Raw genomic sequence first — 16,736 nt, 5'->3', positions numbered from 1 at the left:
TTCTCACTTCACTCCACCCTTAGCGCTGCCCTGTGAGAGAGACCATCGTCTCCCTTAGCCTCCCAGGAGCAGCCGGACACAACTCTAGGAGCACCATTGTATTGTGTGATCATCATATACACTCTAGCAGGAGTAGAGGTTTTACCTCCATCGGAGGGCCTCGAACCTGGGTACATCGCCGTGTCGCTCGTCCCCATACCCGCATCCGGATACCGCCGTGAGATCTCTCAGGAACCACTTCGATTAGCCACCCTATGGCATATGCCGTGACGATACCACGACAGCAGCCAGAAGTGGAGGTCGACCGGCGGCCTCCCCTCTCCTCTGTGTAACCATAGACACATATGAGAGCAATTTTTATTTCGATTTTGCAGAAATTGAGGAGAAGAAGTGTTGCGACCAGAAGAAGTTTCATGTTTATGGATTGTTTGACACATAATGTATTCACTTTGTGCTATTTGTGAGACATAATGTATCCACTTTCTACTATTTGTAAGCATAATTGTCTACTTTGTGCTATTTGTGAGACATTATGTATCCATCTTGTGCTATTTTCATTCATATTACAGAGGTTGTATTGTTCAAAGTAAAAAAATACTCTCATTTCCACACATGTGACATCCAAACAGGATTTGGTATTCTATTGAAACCTGAATTCTATAGCTGAATACCACGCGCATCCAAACACTCTTTATGGTATTCCATTGAATTGGTTGATTTGGTTTTCCATTACCAATTCAATTTAGAGCCCAATTTATTGCAACCAAACACAGCAGTAGACTAATTTACATACATTCAGTTCATGAGGTACAGGATCAGAGGTGAGTGATTCAGTTTTAACATTTGGTGTGAGAGCAAAATCGCTCCCACATTTAGCGTCAGAACTGATCAATTCTTCAAAGCTCAACAGAACGACAGCAGCGCACGCATGCATCAGTAGTACAGTAGTTCAGTACGCCGCGACCGCGGGCTATCTCCTAAATTATCAGTGGTGTCTGGGCAACGAGATGCGACGAGTGTTTCTTTCTTGGAACCAGCTTGAGCGATCAATGGCGGAATCACGCTCAGGAAGCTCGCGCGCTCGTGCTGCTAGCTACGGTTGCCGGGGTAAAAGAGCTCCTCCGCCCCGACCTTCATGCTGGCCGTGGCGGCTACGAGCTTGACCATCTTGGCCGTGCCGTCGAGGACGGCGACCTCGACCATGAACGCGCCGCACACGGGGCGGTGGTCGGAGAACTTGGACTCCCCGCGGACGTACGCCACCTGCACGATCCCCTCGCCGCGCCACAGGATCCGGTCGCACCATGCTGGCGTCCTCCGTTTTGGTTTCTTCTTCGACGCTGCGCCACCGGCACTGCCGCCGTCGTCGTCGCCGGCGTAGCTGTCGGAGTTCCACGAGTACTTGTACGTGGGCGCGAAGGCGATGAGGCCCTCGCTCCACCCCCGGAAGACCCCGCCCTCCCGCTCCGTCTTGAGCTGGTCCTTCTCGAACAGCGCCGCCCAGTCGCCGGCTTCCACTAGCTTCTTCGCCTCCGCGTAGCTTAGACCGATCCGGTAGTTCAGGTCCCCCAGCCAGATCACTCGGCTGCAGAAATCCGACGAATTACTCGATATTAATTAATGGCGGAAACCGGAACAAGAAACACTGGTGACCAGAGAAACTGTTATGTACTCGTGGTCGAGGATTCGCTCCGGGATGCGGCGGCCGGAACGCTTGCAGACGCGGCGGAACTGTGTGCTCCTGAGGATCTCGACGACGTCGGAATTGCGGCGGAGCTCGTCGCCGTCCTTCTCGCCGGAGGCGAGGTGGCTGCACACGAAGCAGAGGGACGTCTGGTGCAGCGACATGCTGACGGAGATGCACCCTTTGTTGCCAAGGCGGCCCATGATGCCGCAGCCGACGCAGCTGAGCCGGACGTGGCTGATGTGCGCCACCAGCTCCCGCCGTGCCCACACCGTCGTGAAGAGACCCACCATCTGCTTGCACGCCACCAGGCAGTACCTCCCCTGCAGGCTCCCCGCCGCCGGCCGTAGCAGCAGCGCGGCGTTGGACGCCATGGACAACGACGCTGCCTCCTCGTCGACGACGATGTCGGCGTCCTCCTCTTCTGACGTCGTCGTGTCGCCCTCAGCAGCGTACTGGCGCTGGTTTTTGCTGCTGCCGCAGCGCATCATCAGGCATGATGACGGCGCTCTGTAGTTGGGCCGGCGCCGGGGCGGCTTCTCCGCGGGGCAAGTGCATGACTTGAGCCGGCGGCCGCGGGTGATTGCGGCGCGGCGAACCTCTTTCGGTGAAGACCCGTTCTTGTGGAACAGAGACGGGTCGAGAGGGCTGGAGCTCGCCGTCTGGAGTGCGTAGGCGGGGGATGCGGACTGGCTGAAGGAGCGGCTCGTCAGCGGCGACGAGGAGGAAGGCCGGTTGAGCGCCTGGTTGATGAGCGCGAGCCATCTCGCCGCCGGCTCGTTGTCCTCGATGACAAGCACGTTCCCGGCGTTGAGAGGGACCACCTCCTGGAATCTGCATCACCGTTACAGCATATTAAGCTTCTTACTAATTCAGATGAACTGCATTTGGTACGGTGAAACCCAAACGTAAATGTTTACACGAAACAAAACAAAAGATTGAGGTTATAAAGGCAGGCGCCCTGCCATCCGATTAGATAGAGTAGATTGTTGTTATGTACAAGAAGTGGAGCTCAAACCCATGGAATACAAGACCAAAAGCGAAGACCCTAGGGTCCTACAAACCACCGCGCCGAAATAAATTCACACAATTGGTGGGTTTGTAAATTTTCTCAACTGGTTCTCATTTATCAAAATATTTCATACTTTTCCATGTGGCAAACTTACAACGCAGTGTTTACTTGCTAACTGAAATTTCTGAAGTAAAGATTCAGAGTTGGCAACCGGTGTTGTTAGTTGAAACATAGTTTTCAGAAGAATAGGACCTGTCAAGCAAAAGAACCCCACAAGAAAACACGCCAATAATTTGCATAACACACAGTTCAGCAACAGGAGATGTGGTTAACTTGTTTGTATTGGAGACGAACGGAAAATGTTTTTTTGTTTTTGTTTCTCGCGAACACGCAGAGCTGTTGTGTGAGAATGCCTGTCCAGGTCCAATGCTGCTCTCCATCTGATAAATGAAAGATTATGGAAAACTATGATGTTTGCTTCTGTAACATACCCTAGAACAAAAATGTCTGATTGGTCATCAGAAGGCAGGAGGTCATTTAGATTCAGCTCCATGTCTGGGGTTTTCCCGGCGACGTTCCATGTTGCTGCAAATACCCTGCGAGATGCCAAAGGAGAAAAAAACATCTGAATTTGAGCTTCACAGAGGAATACAAGGTTATCTAAGTGCCTAAATTTAGTTTGAAAACTAGTGATTGTACCTAAAGGTCTCGATATGTGTACTGGTGGTTGAAGAAGGTGAACTGAAACTGCCGAATTTCAGACTTGTACTTTTGAAGAAGGATGAAGATGATGCTGATGGAGAAGCCACCTCTGACTGCTCTGGAGTGTCTCTGAAATTAACTGCAAACACATACACACACAAAGAATTGGTACTTGTACTTACTAGCATATTTGGATTTTAGACTTAACCAAATATGAACTCTCATGATAATCCTGGTCCAGAACATCAGGGACAAGCTTGAACTTTCCACATCACACATGGAAATGAATTGTTCTTATCACGAATTGGAAAAGAGAGAAATACTTTGACTTTGCTTTGTCGAAAAACGTAATAATGTTCTGAACTTCGGAACCTACCTGAAGTGTTGATAGAGCCCTCATCGTCCTTTCTTGATGAAGAATTTCTACCCCTAATACCAGATACCCTTCCAAAGGGGGACTGAAGAAAGCAGAAGGCTAAAGTGAGTGATGACTATCTGGATTGATGGTTGCATCAAGGGATGAGATAAGATGGTACCTTCTTCCTCCTGCTGGTTTTCTGGTCCATTTTCTGAGCTCAGCTTCTTCTTCCAGCATCAAATGAATGGCTCTTGTGCGAAAGCAATTAGTTAGCAGCTAGCACAGGTAATCTAAAGCCTGAAAAAAGGTGTTGGAGAACAAGTCAGGCTAAGACAGCTGGAAGTTTCCTTGTTTCTACGGCAAAAACTATGCACGGCTTGTTCTTCTGAAACATAGCCACCAAAAGCTTTCGACGGCAAAATAAGAAACAAGAAAGCAACAACTCTCCAGTTAGAAACAGGAGTACTACTAAAATAGGACCAACCTATCAGAAAAGAAAGGAACAAGTAGACCTGATTTTTAAAAGAAAATTTCATTCCCTCAAAATACCAAGTATATTGGTAGTTATTTGAACATTCATAGACAAAATACCAAATGTAGCAACTATACAAAATTGGTATCACAATCACGCAGACGATAGCAAAGCATATGTGACCCACCTCATAAGTAGGAGCAACCTATACCTTGAAAGAAAGAAAGAAAGAAAGAAAGAAAGAAAGAAATGTCCTAGTCTTCTTTGATGCAATCAATTCAATGGAATAGTAGAAGTTGACCTCAAGAAATTTAAAGCAGCTATGAGAAGTTCCAAATGGGGCGATGCAACTGCTGATGCCCCTGCTGATGCCCCAGTCATCAGGCTACCAAAATAAGAAATTTCAGAAAGAATCAACAAACCGATGATAACGAAATAGAACCACAGAATACTCAAAGCAATTGACACGATAATTGTCAACACATTAGCTGACATAGTATTATAACCTTCATCTTACTTCTAGGCAAGACCAAATTGCTATTGCAACGGATGACCAGTGCTATAGTTGCAACAGTACTTTACATATGCAAGCAAAATCGTAGGCACCAATGGATAGAATACCTTGAGACAAAATACCACCTTTTTCGTCAAAAACAGGGAAGTGTGTATGTGTGCAGGGGATCTTCTAAATTTATGTTGGCAAGCTCAAGGTATAGAAGGTAATGGAGTTTGACCAGCCGTTTCCAAGTATAAAGTGTAAACCGAATAAACAAACCCGCACAAAACCAAAGCTGTCATGATACAACATAGAGCTGCGCTAACAGCTCTTTGGAAGCATCCAACAAGTGGTAAGGCACGGGAGGCTCTAGGAACTGTAAAAAACATAACGACTGAAACTTTTGACAAAACAAATGTCCGGTACAAGTGTACACCAAGAAGAAGCAAAAAAACTCACACATTTTCTATTCATACGAAAGTTCCAGATTGGTATAATTGTTTGTCCAGTAACACACCAAAACCAAGAGAGCAGGGAGGAGACCACACTGAATCCCCGAGGCAGCCGTATTGGCATTGGAAGCATCCAAAACAGAGGCTGATGCTCCCAAGAACATATATACTATTTAAGTACTCATAGAAAAAAAAGGTAAATTGCAGCCTGATTTTTGTGCACGCAGGAAGAGTTCAAAATGATAACAGCACAATGTTGTGGGACAAGATAGGAGTAGGAATTAAGTTAGCCTACATCAATTGTTGAGTATCCCTTAATACTTGGAAGAAATCATTCAAACTTTTGTGTAAAGATAAGTGTTTAGCCAATGAAAAGCAGTGGAGACTACATGAAGCACAACAGAGAGCTTGGAGGAAAACCAAACTAATGATCAAGTCTAATGCTCCCTGGGACAACAGATGCGAGCCGGATCAAGATTACAAGTTAACCATAACGGAAAAACCCAAAAGAAAAAAGGAGAAGAGAGGAACACGAGGAGGAGGAGGATGACGACGACGAATTTCTTTTCTCACCTCGTTGAATGGTGTTGATTTCCTCCTTCCGTGGAATGGAAGCGGCAGGAATGGTGCCAAATGGACGCCTAATACTAGAAACGAAGGAACTTAATTCAGAGGAAGAAGATATAGCAAGAGAAGACATACTATTTTAGCCCGGTGGCAGCCTGGGAAACCGAGTAACCGACGGCCGGCTATCTGTCTCCGGTGCGGCGTTGTCGTGGTTGCCTGATGCTGCCGGCGCAGATGAGCGGTTGACGAAGAACGGAATGGGATGGAATGGAGGGAGGAGTGGGCGACGTGGGAGGGGCGGCGGTTGGTCAGGTCAAACAGAAACGGTGCCGTGGGATTGGAGGCGGGAGAAGGGGGAGGAGGGTGGAGCATGTCCTGTCCTGTTACCCGTTGGCTTTTCCCGATGTTTTGGAGAAGCAAGTAACTTGCAACTCCAAGGAATTTGTCGCGTACTCTACCATGGACCGGGGAGTGCCCCTCCTTCCATCGTAAAATGACACATTGTGACTTCAATGATGGATGCGTGTAGGAGAAATTAGATTTGTCATCGAGTTACCTCGCGTTCAATTTATGTTAGCACGACTTTTGTGCTGGCAAGTAATTATGCATATGCACCGCAAAAAAAAGGTAACCGTAGATATGATGTTCATATTCATGTATTTGGGACCGTGCAATATTTTATCATCTTGTAGAAAAAGTCTTTTCAACTGAGTACAGTGATATGCATGCAGAATTGTGAAACATTAACGCTTGAATATGAGTCTCGGTTCTATTGTTTTCTTACCAGGCTAACCCCTTTTCCTTAATTGTTTAACGAAAATAACGAGTTTACGGAGCAACTCGAGGGAACAAAAAAAAGGGAATTAGGACTAAGAGCATGTCTAACAGACCTTTTATTTGCTCGCCCCGTATCGAGCGAGTACAGCCCTGTATCAGAAAAATTGATCATAGTTCATCACGCACGAACCATTCCGTCTAACAGAACCCTTACTTCACCCCGTATATTTAAAATTTGCAAAACCCGGGAGAATTCATAGAGTTTATCACATTGATCATAGATAGGGATTTACAAAATTGTGCGATCCAGTAGGATCGCGACTTCTACAATGGCACCTAGGATGACGATTTGGGCAGTGGCGGCGGCCTCTCGCGCCTTCATCTCCTCGACGGCGGCGATGGCCTGCGCCGCCTCCTCCACCTCCGCCTAAGCCTTGCCGGCGGCCTCCTTCTTGGACGCGGCCACCGCCTCCAAGAAGAGGGGGTCCTCCCCCGGCGCCTCCTCTTCCTCCGCCGCTGGAGCTCCCCTCCCATGGCGCCTTCCAGGAGAGCTGCAGCTCCCACGCGCTCCGCCATTAGTCGAAATCGCCGCCGCTCATCGGCTTGAGTGGCGGGTCAACCTTGTGATAGCGGAAGCCCTCCGCAAAGTCGACGAGCCTCGGCGGCACCCAGTCGGAGCCGGCGTATTTCCATGCCGCACGCCGACTCCCGGCGGCGGAGTACTTGCAGTGGAGGCGCCACGCCTCATCCATCGTCTCCGACTCGCGGGATCGCTTCGATCTGGCGGCGGGCGAGGCGCTACTCCTCCGCGAAGCGCTTATGGCCGGCGGCGGTGCAAATGCGGCGGGCCGTGCGTGCGAATTGCTCGCCGGAGTGGGTGTGGGGAGGCGGCGGCGCACAACGGGGCTAGGGTTGCGAGTGAGGGGTTGGACCCCTACTCGCATCGTCACCCTGTATTTGTAGGGGGCGGCGGGGTGGATTTGACATGCCCCGTATTCTGCCGATACAGGCCGGCCCGAATACAGGGCCTGCTAGACGGCCCAAAACTCCCTCACCCCCTATCCCGCGGAAATTATACGGGGTGCGCGCGTTATGAGGGGCCTGCTAGACATGCTCTAACAAAACCCACTGTGAGTGTTCAACCTTAAACACCCCAACAAAAGGGCAGCGAACTTGTTGGCACTAGAACCCCTAAACTGCCAAAGTATCATAGGTATGAAATATTGCAGGCCAACAAAATATGAAGCTCATACAACAAAGACAAACATAATTAATATATCACTCTCCAGAAAGCATCACCGTAGTATCCTCATCCGAGAGAGATGCTGCCACATGCATCAATCATTTAGCTTCCGCACAAATAGCTCATTTTTCATATTTGTAAAATCAAAGTTGGTAACAACGATGGAGGTAATGTTTGTTGGTAGAGATGATGAAGATCATCTTATAGAGGGTGCTCCCCACACTGAGGAGGCATTGGTGTCGATGATGGTGGCGATTTCCCCCCTTTGAGGTAGTGAGACAACGGAATCTTCCTCCTCCTAGACTAGAAGAAGATTTTAGGTCCACAACCACCTCTGTTGGTCTTGGGAGATTACAGATCTCCCCCGCAAAGAATAAAAATGGGCATGTAAAAAGGCAAACCCAGGAGAGCATTGGTATAGGATGGTTTCACGATCGCTCGACAATTGCTTTCATGTCTCCTCTGGCGGCAAGGGAGAGGAAAGCGGGGAGAGGGGCCTCAGTGGCTAGGGTTTCGCCGATGCCTGTGCCGCCCCATAGCAGAGTGACGCAGGGGCTTTCATGTGAAGCCATTTGATGACTGCAAGAACACATATCAATTATAGCTAGTTTAGAGTATCGAACCACGAGGAGCTACTGGTTAGGTTCTTAATGCCCCTTGCTACTTTCTACTAAAGATTATTAATGATTATTTTCTAATTTCAATATGATAAAAGGGGTGTTGTAAATGGTTGCAAGAAAAGTAAATAAAGTAGTAAAATGATGTAAGGAAAAGGTTGAAACTATATAAGACAAATTGTTATCGGGGATTATTGGATCCACCTCTAGCATTAGAACTCATGTTAATTAAGATAAAATATGCTTTTATGCATGTTGTGTGTGGGAGAGCACTGTAATAAGATACGCCCAGAAAGCCATCGGTCATCGCATCTCTAAATAACCACAACATCTAGCCTTCTGCAGCCACATGTGGACTAGTGCCATTAAGGGATATACCCATGGTCATCGATATGAGCTTTGTGAATCCCTCTTATCCCCCTTTTCATGTGTCAAAGCGCCGATACGGTAATGTAACTTCCCGCCGTTCACTCTACCACACTTTAAAGAGTATTTCACTCTCGAGACCAATAGGCAATATTACATGATGCACAATATGTAATAATAACAAGAGAAAAAAGTAACACCATTAATACTTAAACCATAGATCATCTTAGATTCATCTCACATTCATGCTAGGGTTTCTCCATCTCGACAAGAACTAATAGGACTACTCACACATGGATACAATCAAGAATATCATCATAATCTTGTGGAAGGAATTAAAGGAATAGAATGGATTCGAATACAAATCTACAATACCAATCAAGATTACAACTATGGTTGGAGGATGATGATGATGGAGGTGCAGCAGTTGATGATGGTGAAAGGGATGATACCTTGTCCTCCGAGGATCCACGTAGCAGCCCGGATCTTCTCTTCTTCAAAGTTCTTTCTTGAGATCTGATCTGGGGCGGTGTTTCTCGGTTTCGTGGAGATGCGTGTGTCTGATCTCTGATCCGTCTGTGGGAGGCGGTGCTCCTGGAGGGTGGTACGAGCGGACGGTACGGGCGGGCCCTGCCTGTACCGATGGCTGTTAAAGCTCCTGAAAGTTGTCCTCGCATTGTCCTTTCGTCCTGGTGCCTTATTAAGTGCAAAATTTATTTCTATCACATCAAAATGCAAGAAAATGATAGTTTTCATTGATATTTCATTATTGAATTATTATTTTGAGGTCATGTGTAGACAAGCATAAAAGGGCACGGTAGCGTGGTGAAATACAAAAATCCTACCACTACTTGATAACATCTTGATAAACTAGTAATTTAAAAACATGCTAAAAATGCACTCATCACCATCCTTGGTCGCGTGGGCGGCGAGAGGATGGTGGACGGTGGTTGTAGTGCGGGTGTCACCCCGTTGACCTCCGCCAGATCTGAAGACAGCGAGCCTGCACCGTGATGATCCCATCCCCTTGGCTTCGATTCCTCGGGATCTGGAGCCTCTCGGGGTGGTGGGTGGGGGCTCTATCTGGGATAAATCCCTGGACGACGGTGGTTGCCCGGCGGTGGAGACATTTATGACGCCACTTTCCTCCTTGGGGGCCACGTAAAGGTAAATCTGTTTTCCCCTCCTTCCTTTACCCAGGTGAAAACCCCAAGTCCTTCGAACTAGGAGGCGACGTTATGCCGTCGTTTTCCCCCTTGGAGGCGCTACCTTGGGTTTGTGGAAGGGGGTCTATCCTGGGTGCGGTCTGGTCTGCACGTGGTGGCAATGTGTTCAACCCTTGGCCTTCATAGTGGTGCGGATGCTATCTTCTTTTCCTGTCTTCTTTGGTGAGTTGGTCCATATGCTTGCATCTTGCTGACTGGTTGGTGTGGTGGCCGCCGCCGCCGTTCGTGGGCAGATCATGTGTAGAGGTTGTCGTGCTCAAGGATATCTTCCCTGTCTACTTGTCCTATGTTGTGCATCCGTGCTCTCGGGTGATCTGCTCTACCTCTCGACGGTACATCAACCTACGAGCCAGGGCGAGAAGAGAAGGCACGGGCCTTCTTTGGAGGCGGAAACGAGTTACACATCTGCGGTGTCGCGCTGCAAGGTGACGAAGGCATGATCTTTCTCCGGTGGTGTGTTTGTCTTAATGACGTAGTCTCCATCTTCTGGTCATGTCGGTGGCCAATAGCCCCGAAGCCTAAGTTGTACTCTCTGTTTATTCTTTGCTTGCTTGTCATTTTGAAATATGTAAGTTGTTCATTCACCACCATGTACTTGTTGTTATGGCATTATTAATTCAACGCAAGGCTACAACCTAATGTTTAAAAAAAAATCCCGAAGGCCGGAAAAGTGTTTGTTTGTTCGGCACGACGCTCAGGTCAATAGTTTTGGATCAAAGACACGATGTAGATTGTGAAGTTCCCACAGACTTTATTTATCGTGTGATCGCAATATCATACAACACTATTACAGGATGAACTCGTCAGTCTTTTATAGCTTATGGCTATGGATACTAGGGCGTCGGCTTGAGTGTAGATGTTGAACTTGACCTCTCCTCGACGAATGGTCACCAGTATATATATGCATACGTCTATGGTAGGTGTCTCCATGTTACACACTAGGTCTTCGATGTCTTGCAAGTTAAGTTGATCTTGTGGCCTTCCTTTGATATACCTCTGGTTCGGGTAATCTACACGAAGTCTTGGTGTAGCATGCCAGGTTAGGTTGGTTGGAGGTGCTGATGCAGGCCTTCATGTCACTATCGTCTATTGTGGCTGAAAACGGTGCCAACCCATGTACCGTAGGATGGTCCAGCCCACCTTATATCATACAAGCCTCTGATTATTACCTTTGGTATAAGACGACATGCCTTGATGTGTTGGTGAAGTTTCCTAGCTCCCGTATAGACCTGTCTAATGGGTTTGATGGCCTATCCGGCTTGGTTGATAGGTCTTGAGAGCGCCAATGATCCGTATATTAAGGTATTGGGGGTGCAACAACGACCTGGATGGTAGGCCTTAGAGTGCCTGCGACATGGATGATGGGCTCCTTGATCTCTCTGATCTTTGAATGGTAGGCTCTAGACGAGTTAACAACTTGCGAGTCCTTTTTTAACAAGGAAGGATCCCAAAGGCCCCAGAAGCTTTATTAGGCGGCGGGGTACATTACATGGAGGACCTTGACAACACCAGAAATAGCAACTAGCCCTCAACTTTTACAAGAAAGACATGCTCTAAAATTTTTAAAAAGCAATCAAGTCCTTCTTCTCCGCCCGAGCTCAGAGAAGGACTAGAGCCATGGTCTCCGGCGTCAGCACCGGGGACTGCGCCACTTGGGTCGCCGTCAGCGTGGAGCGCCGCGCCTAGTCCGAAGACCCTCCGCTTCGGCTTCATGGCCTGGAGGAAGTAAAATATGTGGTGCCAACTGCACATCACAGCGCAGAGTGGCCTCTCATGGCCACAAATCACGTTGGCTCGTGGATGAACTCCGCCATAGGGCTTCAGGAATAGCTTCACCAGCTCTCTCCTCCAAATCGATTCCCCGCCCTCCGCCACCATGGCGACGCGGTGAAGAAGATAGAAAAGGAGAGAGAGAGAGATCTAACCTTGACCTCTAGAACTGGAGGCTGCACATCGAGCTTATTTAGCGGGGAGGCAGCAGACGAACTCCTTCTCACCTCCAGCTCCAACCTCTAGAGCACCATGAGTAGGAGGAGCACCAACACCGACCAATGGACACATCCCAGATACGTCCAAGACCTTGATCCCCTCGGCATAGCGCCATACTCCACGCAAGAAACAACTACAAACCGTAAACTACTATATACAGAGGAGGAACGGCCTCTCTCTCACGCTTGCTCCGGCCGGCGAGGCCACCGAAGGAGGGGAAGAGGGGACCCAGTGGACCTAGGACAACTCTCAAGGCTGGTGGAGAAAGAGAGAGGAGGGGGAGAAAGAGAGCACGACCTGGGAGTCAGGCCTTGGAACGCCCGTGATGTGGAACATAGGTCTACTGAGTTTCACATGTGACATGCATGCTGGTGGTGGCCCTTAATATAAATGTAGATATGCAATCCTAAACAAACTCTAAACACAAATACACCCCATGACTCGAACCTTATGTAACTTTCTCATAGTACCCAAAAAAACAAAGTTTGAAGATTTGCAAACCGAGAATTGTGTTGGAGTAGGAGGGATGACTTGGGCACCCCCAAACTTATGGTTTAAACCATTCTTGTATGAATCTTGATTTGGTTTGGCTTCATTCCCTATGAAAAATAAACTTCACTACAAAACTTTTTGTTTGATCAATGGATATTGAAAGCTTCTCCATAGCAATTTTTTTTTTATAGATTTTAAGTGCATGTATCGGTCATGGAAGGTCTAAACACTTCCCCATAGCATTTTTTCATAGATTTTACATTTTCCAAAAAAAAGAGGCCCCATGCTGTTCAAACCGATGGTATGAGGTTACGTGCCGATGGAGTAGAATTTTTTCAGCTAGGCAGTACATTGAATCTGGCAGCACATATTGCACATCCAGTTGCATAAAGTACTTTGAGTGTTGATGGGTGGACCACTTTGACTTGTTGTTTGGGATGGATCATGGACCGCATCTCGCGTTCCTACTACCAAAACGTGCAGCCGTGTCCGGCCCGGCCTAGCCCGGATCAGATCAGATCGGTCATGTCACCGTATCCATCCTGTCGTGTAGATGCCGTGCATGATCCATTCCCTCTGATTGTACTACTTATAATTAACTAAGTGGTTGCCTAAATTGTTGGACAACGTATATTCCTTCTACAACTACTCCATTAACAAAAGACTCGAAGTAGGTAGGTAGCATGCATGAAGCAGGCCATGCAATTGAAAAGAAGAGAAGAATGAAGATAAGCTCTGACTAAATAGTCTTCCACTAATCAAAGTACCATGACCTGCATCAATGAACTCTTTTAGATGGTTTATTACTACTGCTAAGGAGCAAATCTTGGGCGAATTTTTCTTTAATAATACGATATTTTTATTTCTTTACAGCTGTAGCACGCGATTTCAAATATTTTCACTTTTGTGACTCGGTCGGTCAGCTGCTGACCGATCGGTCGAAGTTGGCCCAAACGAAAATGATGTAGCAAGATCTCTGCTTCAGGTCCTCTAGCGATAGGGTGTCGGCTATGTCAGATGGCAGACCTAATCGGCCATCAGTTGACCGATTGGTCAGCTACCAGCCGATCGGCTTGCTACCGACCGACGGCTCCTGGTATCCGGCTGATTAGCACACATGCACGTAGCTAGCAGCCGACCACGCTCTACATATGCTAAGTTGGTGTTAGTGATTAGCACACATGCACGTACTACTGCATGCATGGTCTGGCTGATTAGCACCTTCAAGTACTAGTACCTCCATGTGACGGCTGATTATCAACGTAGCTACCCTGGTTAGCCACTAAATGACCGATCGGCAGCCAGCTGACCGATCGGCACCCTACAGGCCGACCAAGTCCTAGATTTGATTTTTTTTTTAAATCACGTAATATTTGTAAAAATAATTTAAAAAATCGTATTATTTTAAAAAATTGCCCAAATCTTGGATTAGGTTGAAGCGTATTATCAGATTTTGTTTTCCTACCAGCACATGTCAGACGCAGAGAGTACGCCTATGAGCATGCCACTATGTCTGCTTGTGCGTCTTGCCGTCTCCTATGTTTGAAAGCAAAGATATAAGATGTTCTTTTGACGGCCTTATGTATGTGGTTTCTTCGGCGTCATAAGCGACGGGTCTCGGCAGTGTGGCGCAACGGAATAATGATATATGCGTTGAGGGTGGTGGGTTTGTTTGGCTGCGAGAGTTTTGCGTATTTCTATTTGAAGATGGGACAACTGTATGATGGCGGTGGCGATAGTTTGTACATATGAGATGCTAATCGGAGCGGGTTGCAACTAACAACATTGCTAAGACCATAGTGAATGGTTTTAGAGCTAGCCCGAGTAAGCTTTATATATTTTTGGAGTTTGGACGGGAGTAAGGCCATCCCTCGTCAGTCTCTTATATGGAAACAAACAGGCAGGAATATAATTTTACTCCTCTAATGGTGGTTGAACCTAATAATTTCTTAAATTAATTTCTCAATCGAAGTGACCCTGCATAAAAATCTCTCTATATTTTGTGCTTCCTTCTTTCTTCTTGTTTCTTCTACCTTCTAACGCGCCCAACCGGAGCAGCACCTCTCAGTCACGCACAAGAACGACATGTCACACCCGGCCAGTCTTCGCAATCGGCCACGCCGCTTCCCCCGTCGTAGGCCTCTGCCACCCCTCCCTGCTTGTCAACACCCGGATTTTTAAGTCCAGATGCCTGTTATGCCATACATCGCAATCCCAAGAATATTGTTGTTGCGAGACATAACAGTTGAATATCATAAGTCATCATTCATTACATACCATAGTCGTCTTACAAGTTGAATCACATGATTCATATTACAAAAATAGTTGATCTATTGATCAACGAACAAACACAAGTTCATAGCGGAAGCGTAAATAGAAGGAACTCTTGAGTCCACAGGCCAACGTCTGACGTCAGAAGATTCCCTAGTTATCGTAGACGTCTTGGTTGCCGTCATCTTGGTAGTTCTGCTCCTCTTCATAGTCTGGCCATTTGAATAGCCAGGGACACAGCCGTGAGTACTTTAAAGTACTCGCAAACTAAAACTAATGTAAGTGCTGACAATTCTAGTAAGGGGGTGCTAAGCTCTAGTTTATTTGCATAAAGCCAATTTTAGTTCACAAGTATTTGAGAAAAGCCTTATTCAAGTGCTAACTAACTCAAGTGGGAACATTAGTGTCAGTCCCACCATTCAAGTGGTGATTTCAATTCAATTCACCACTTCACAATTCATTTCACCAACATTTTCAAGAATTTGACATCGGAAACTGTATGGCCTTTCCAACTGTCCGTAACCGTGGACGCGGCTATTCGAATAGATTTAACACTCTGCAGAGGTTGCATACTTGTGCCACAACATTTGATTTCATCCGTCGGGATTACCCCGAATCATCGTAACACAGTACGCAGATCATCAACCATAACCTTTCACTTACAAATCCTAGTATGAGCACCTCTCCCCATGAGCTTGGCCTCCCAGTGAAGACCAACTGTCAACATGGGAACTGCACAGGGCTTGGCCGTACAATTCACCTCAATTCACATCTTTTCTCAACAACGGAGGCAGCCTCAAGCATAACCCCTATGACGTGTGTTCAGAGGGAACCCATACTAAGATGCATAAACTTCCAGTTAAGCCCTACCCATAATCAGGTATTGTGGGGGTACTAAACATTGGAAAGGTATCGCATTCAAACCAATATCATGTTTATCAAAAATCACCATCTTCTTTTTGTCATATTCACCTTCAAAAGAATCATTCAATGGAATGCTTCATCATTCCAAGGTTTCAAAATTCAAATCAAGTCACATTGTTCCCATCTAGAGTAGTCAAGTTTTATTCCTTAGCACTAGCTCTAAATCAAGAGGGGTGCTATCTTGCTTTGCTTGATTGAGACTAACTTTGCTACTCTAATAAGCTTCTTTACTTTGACCAAAGTTAACTATAAAAGTAACTTCCTGAGAAAACAAGTAAAAACTTGTAAGGTACAAACTTGGGATGGGCTTATGTAAGAAAAGGTAAGATTCATGGTGCCTTGCCCCAAAGGGCTTTGCACTTTGCAAGAATATTAGCTTGCCACATTATAACTTGCAATAGTCTAGCTTGCCTTGGTGGTTGAGGTGGTCAAAGTGCTCTTCTTCTTCTGGGTAGAATCCTTCTTCTTCCTGGTATTCTCCGGCACTAGCGTCTATACATGAATACGAGGATACAATCACCAAACAATACTTAAGTAGCCCTAATTAGCCTTAATGGCTCACTCTAAATGATCCAGCATCATTACTTAGCATTGCTACCAAGAATTAATCTAGGGTTTTCTTTCTTAGGGTTAGGGAAATAATTGCTTCTCCTTACATATGTAAATGATAGTTTCCATTTAGTTATTGAGGAATAATTTCCTCTCATTGAATCTTCTTAAGATTTAACTTCCTCAAACAATTATACATGAACTCATGTTGACATAAGTCAACCATTCATCATCATCATTTGAGGAATTGATTTAAATGAGGTAGAATACCTCATACCATTTAATAATGCCTATTATGATTTAAAATCACCAAGCATTTTATTTGAGAGTATTTGACCAGGGGTCAATACTTCATATGAAAGTATTTGGGACAAGATTTAAATGAAGTGAAGCACTTCATATAATTTGCATAATAGTTTTGGACAATATCATTTAAACAAACTAGCCATATTGTCCATTAATTAAACTATGGCATGATCATGCAAAGTGACCACACCATTTTCTTGCAGAAACAATTAGTGTAAGTCAAATGTGAGCTA

At 46.3% G+C, this 16,736-nt stretch overlaps 1 protein-coding gene across 4 annotated transcripts; it reads right to left on the bottom strand.

The window, feature by feature from the left end:
• Positions 1-776: 776 nt before the first annotated feature.
• On the bottom strand, positions 777-6,167 carry LOC127294449 (type I inositol polyphosphate 5-phosphatase 10). Of its 4 annotated transcripts, none has more exons than XM_051324265.2 (7): positions 5,879-6,167; positions 3,935-4,053; positions 3,775-3,856; positions 3,396-3,537; positions 3,188-3,292; positions 1,673-2,518; positions 777-1,585 (listed from the first exon to the last, which is right to left on the bottom strand). In XM_051324265.2, the coding sequence occupies exons 2-7, from the start codon at positions 3,962-3,964 to the stop codon at positions 1,090-1,092; spliced, it is 1,701 nt and encodes a 566-aa protein (XP_051180225.1). In that variant the 5' UTR covers positions 3,965-4,053; positions 5,879-6,167; the 3' UTR covers positions 777-1,089. The 4 variants fall into 4 exon arrangements, with proteins under 4 accessions (XP_051180225.1, XP_051180226.1, XP_051180227.1 ...); XM_051324266.2 differs by having other exon boundaries at positions 5,750-5,884; XM_051324267.2 differs by lacking the exon at positions 5,879-6,167 and adding an exon at positions 5,472-5,704.
• Positions 6,168-16,736: the final 10,569 nt, after the last annotated feature.

Source organism: Lolium perenne, chromosome 4 (assembly GCF_019359855.2).
Source record: "Lolium perenne isolate Kyuss_39 chromosome 4, Kyuss_2.0, whole genome shotgun sequence".
In the NCBI taxonomy this organism is placed as follows: Eukaryota; Viridiplantae; Streptophyta; class Magnoliopsida; order Poales; family Poaceae; genus Lolium; species Lolium perenne.
The sequence above is the reverse complement of the archived record's forward strand: the minus strand, read 5'-3'. Positions and strand labels throughout refer to the sequence as shown.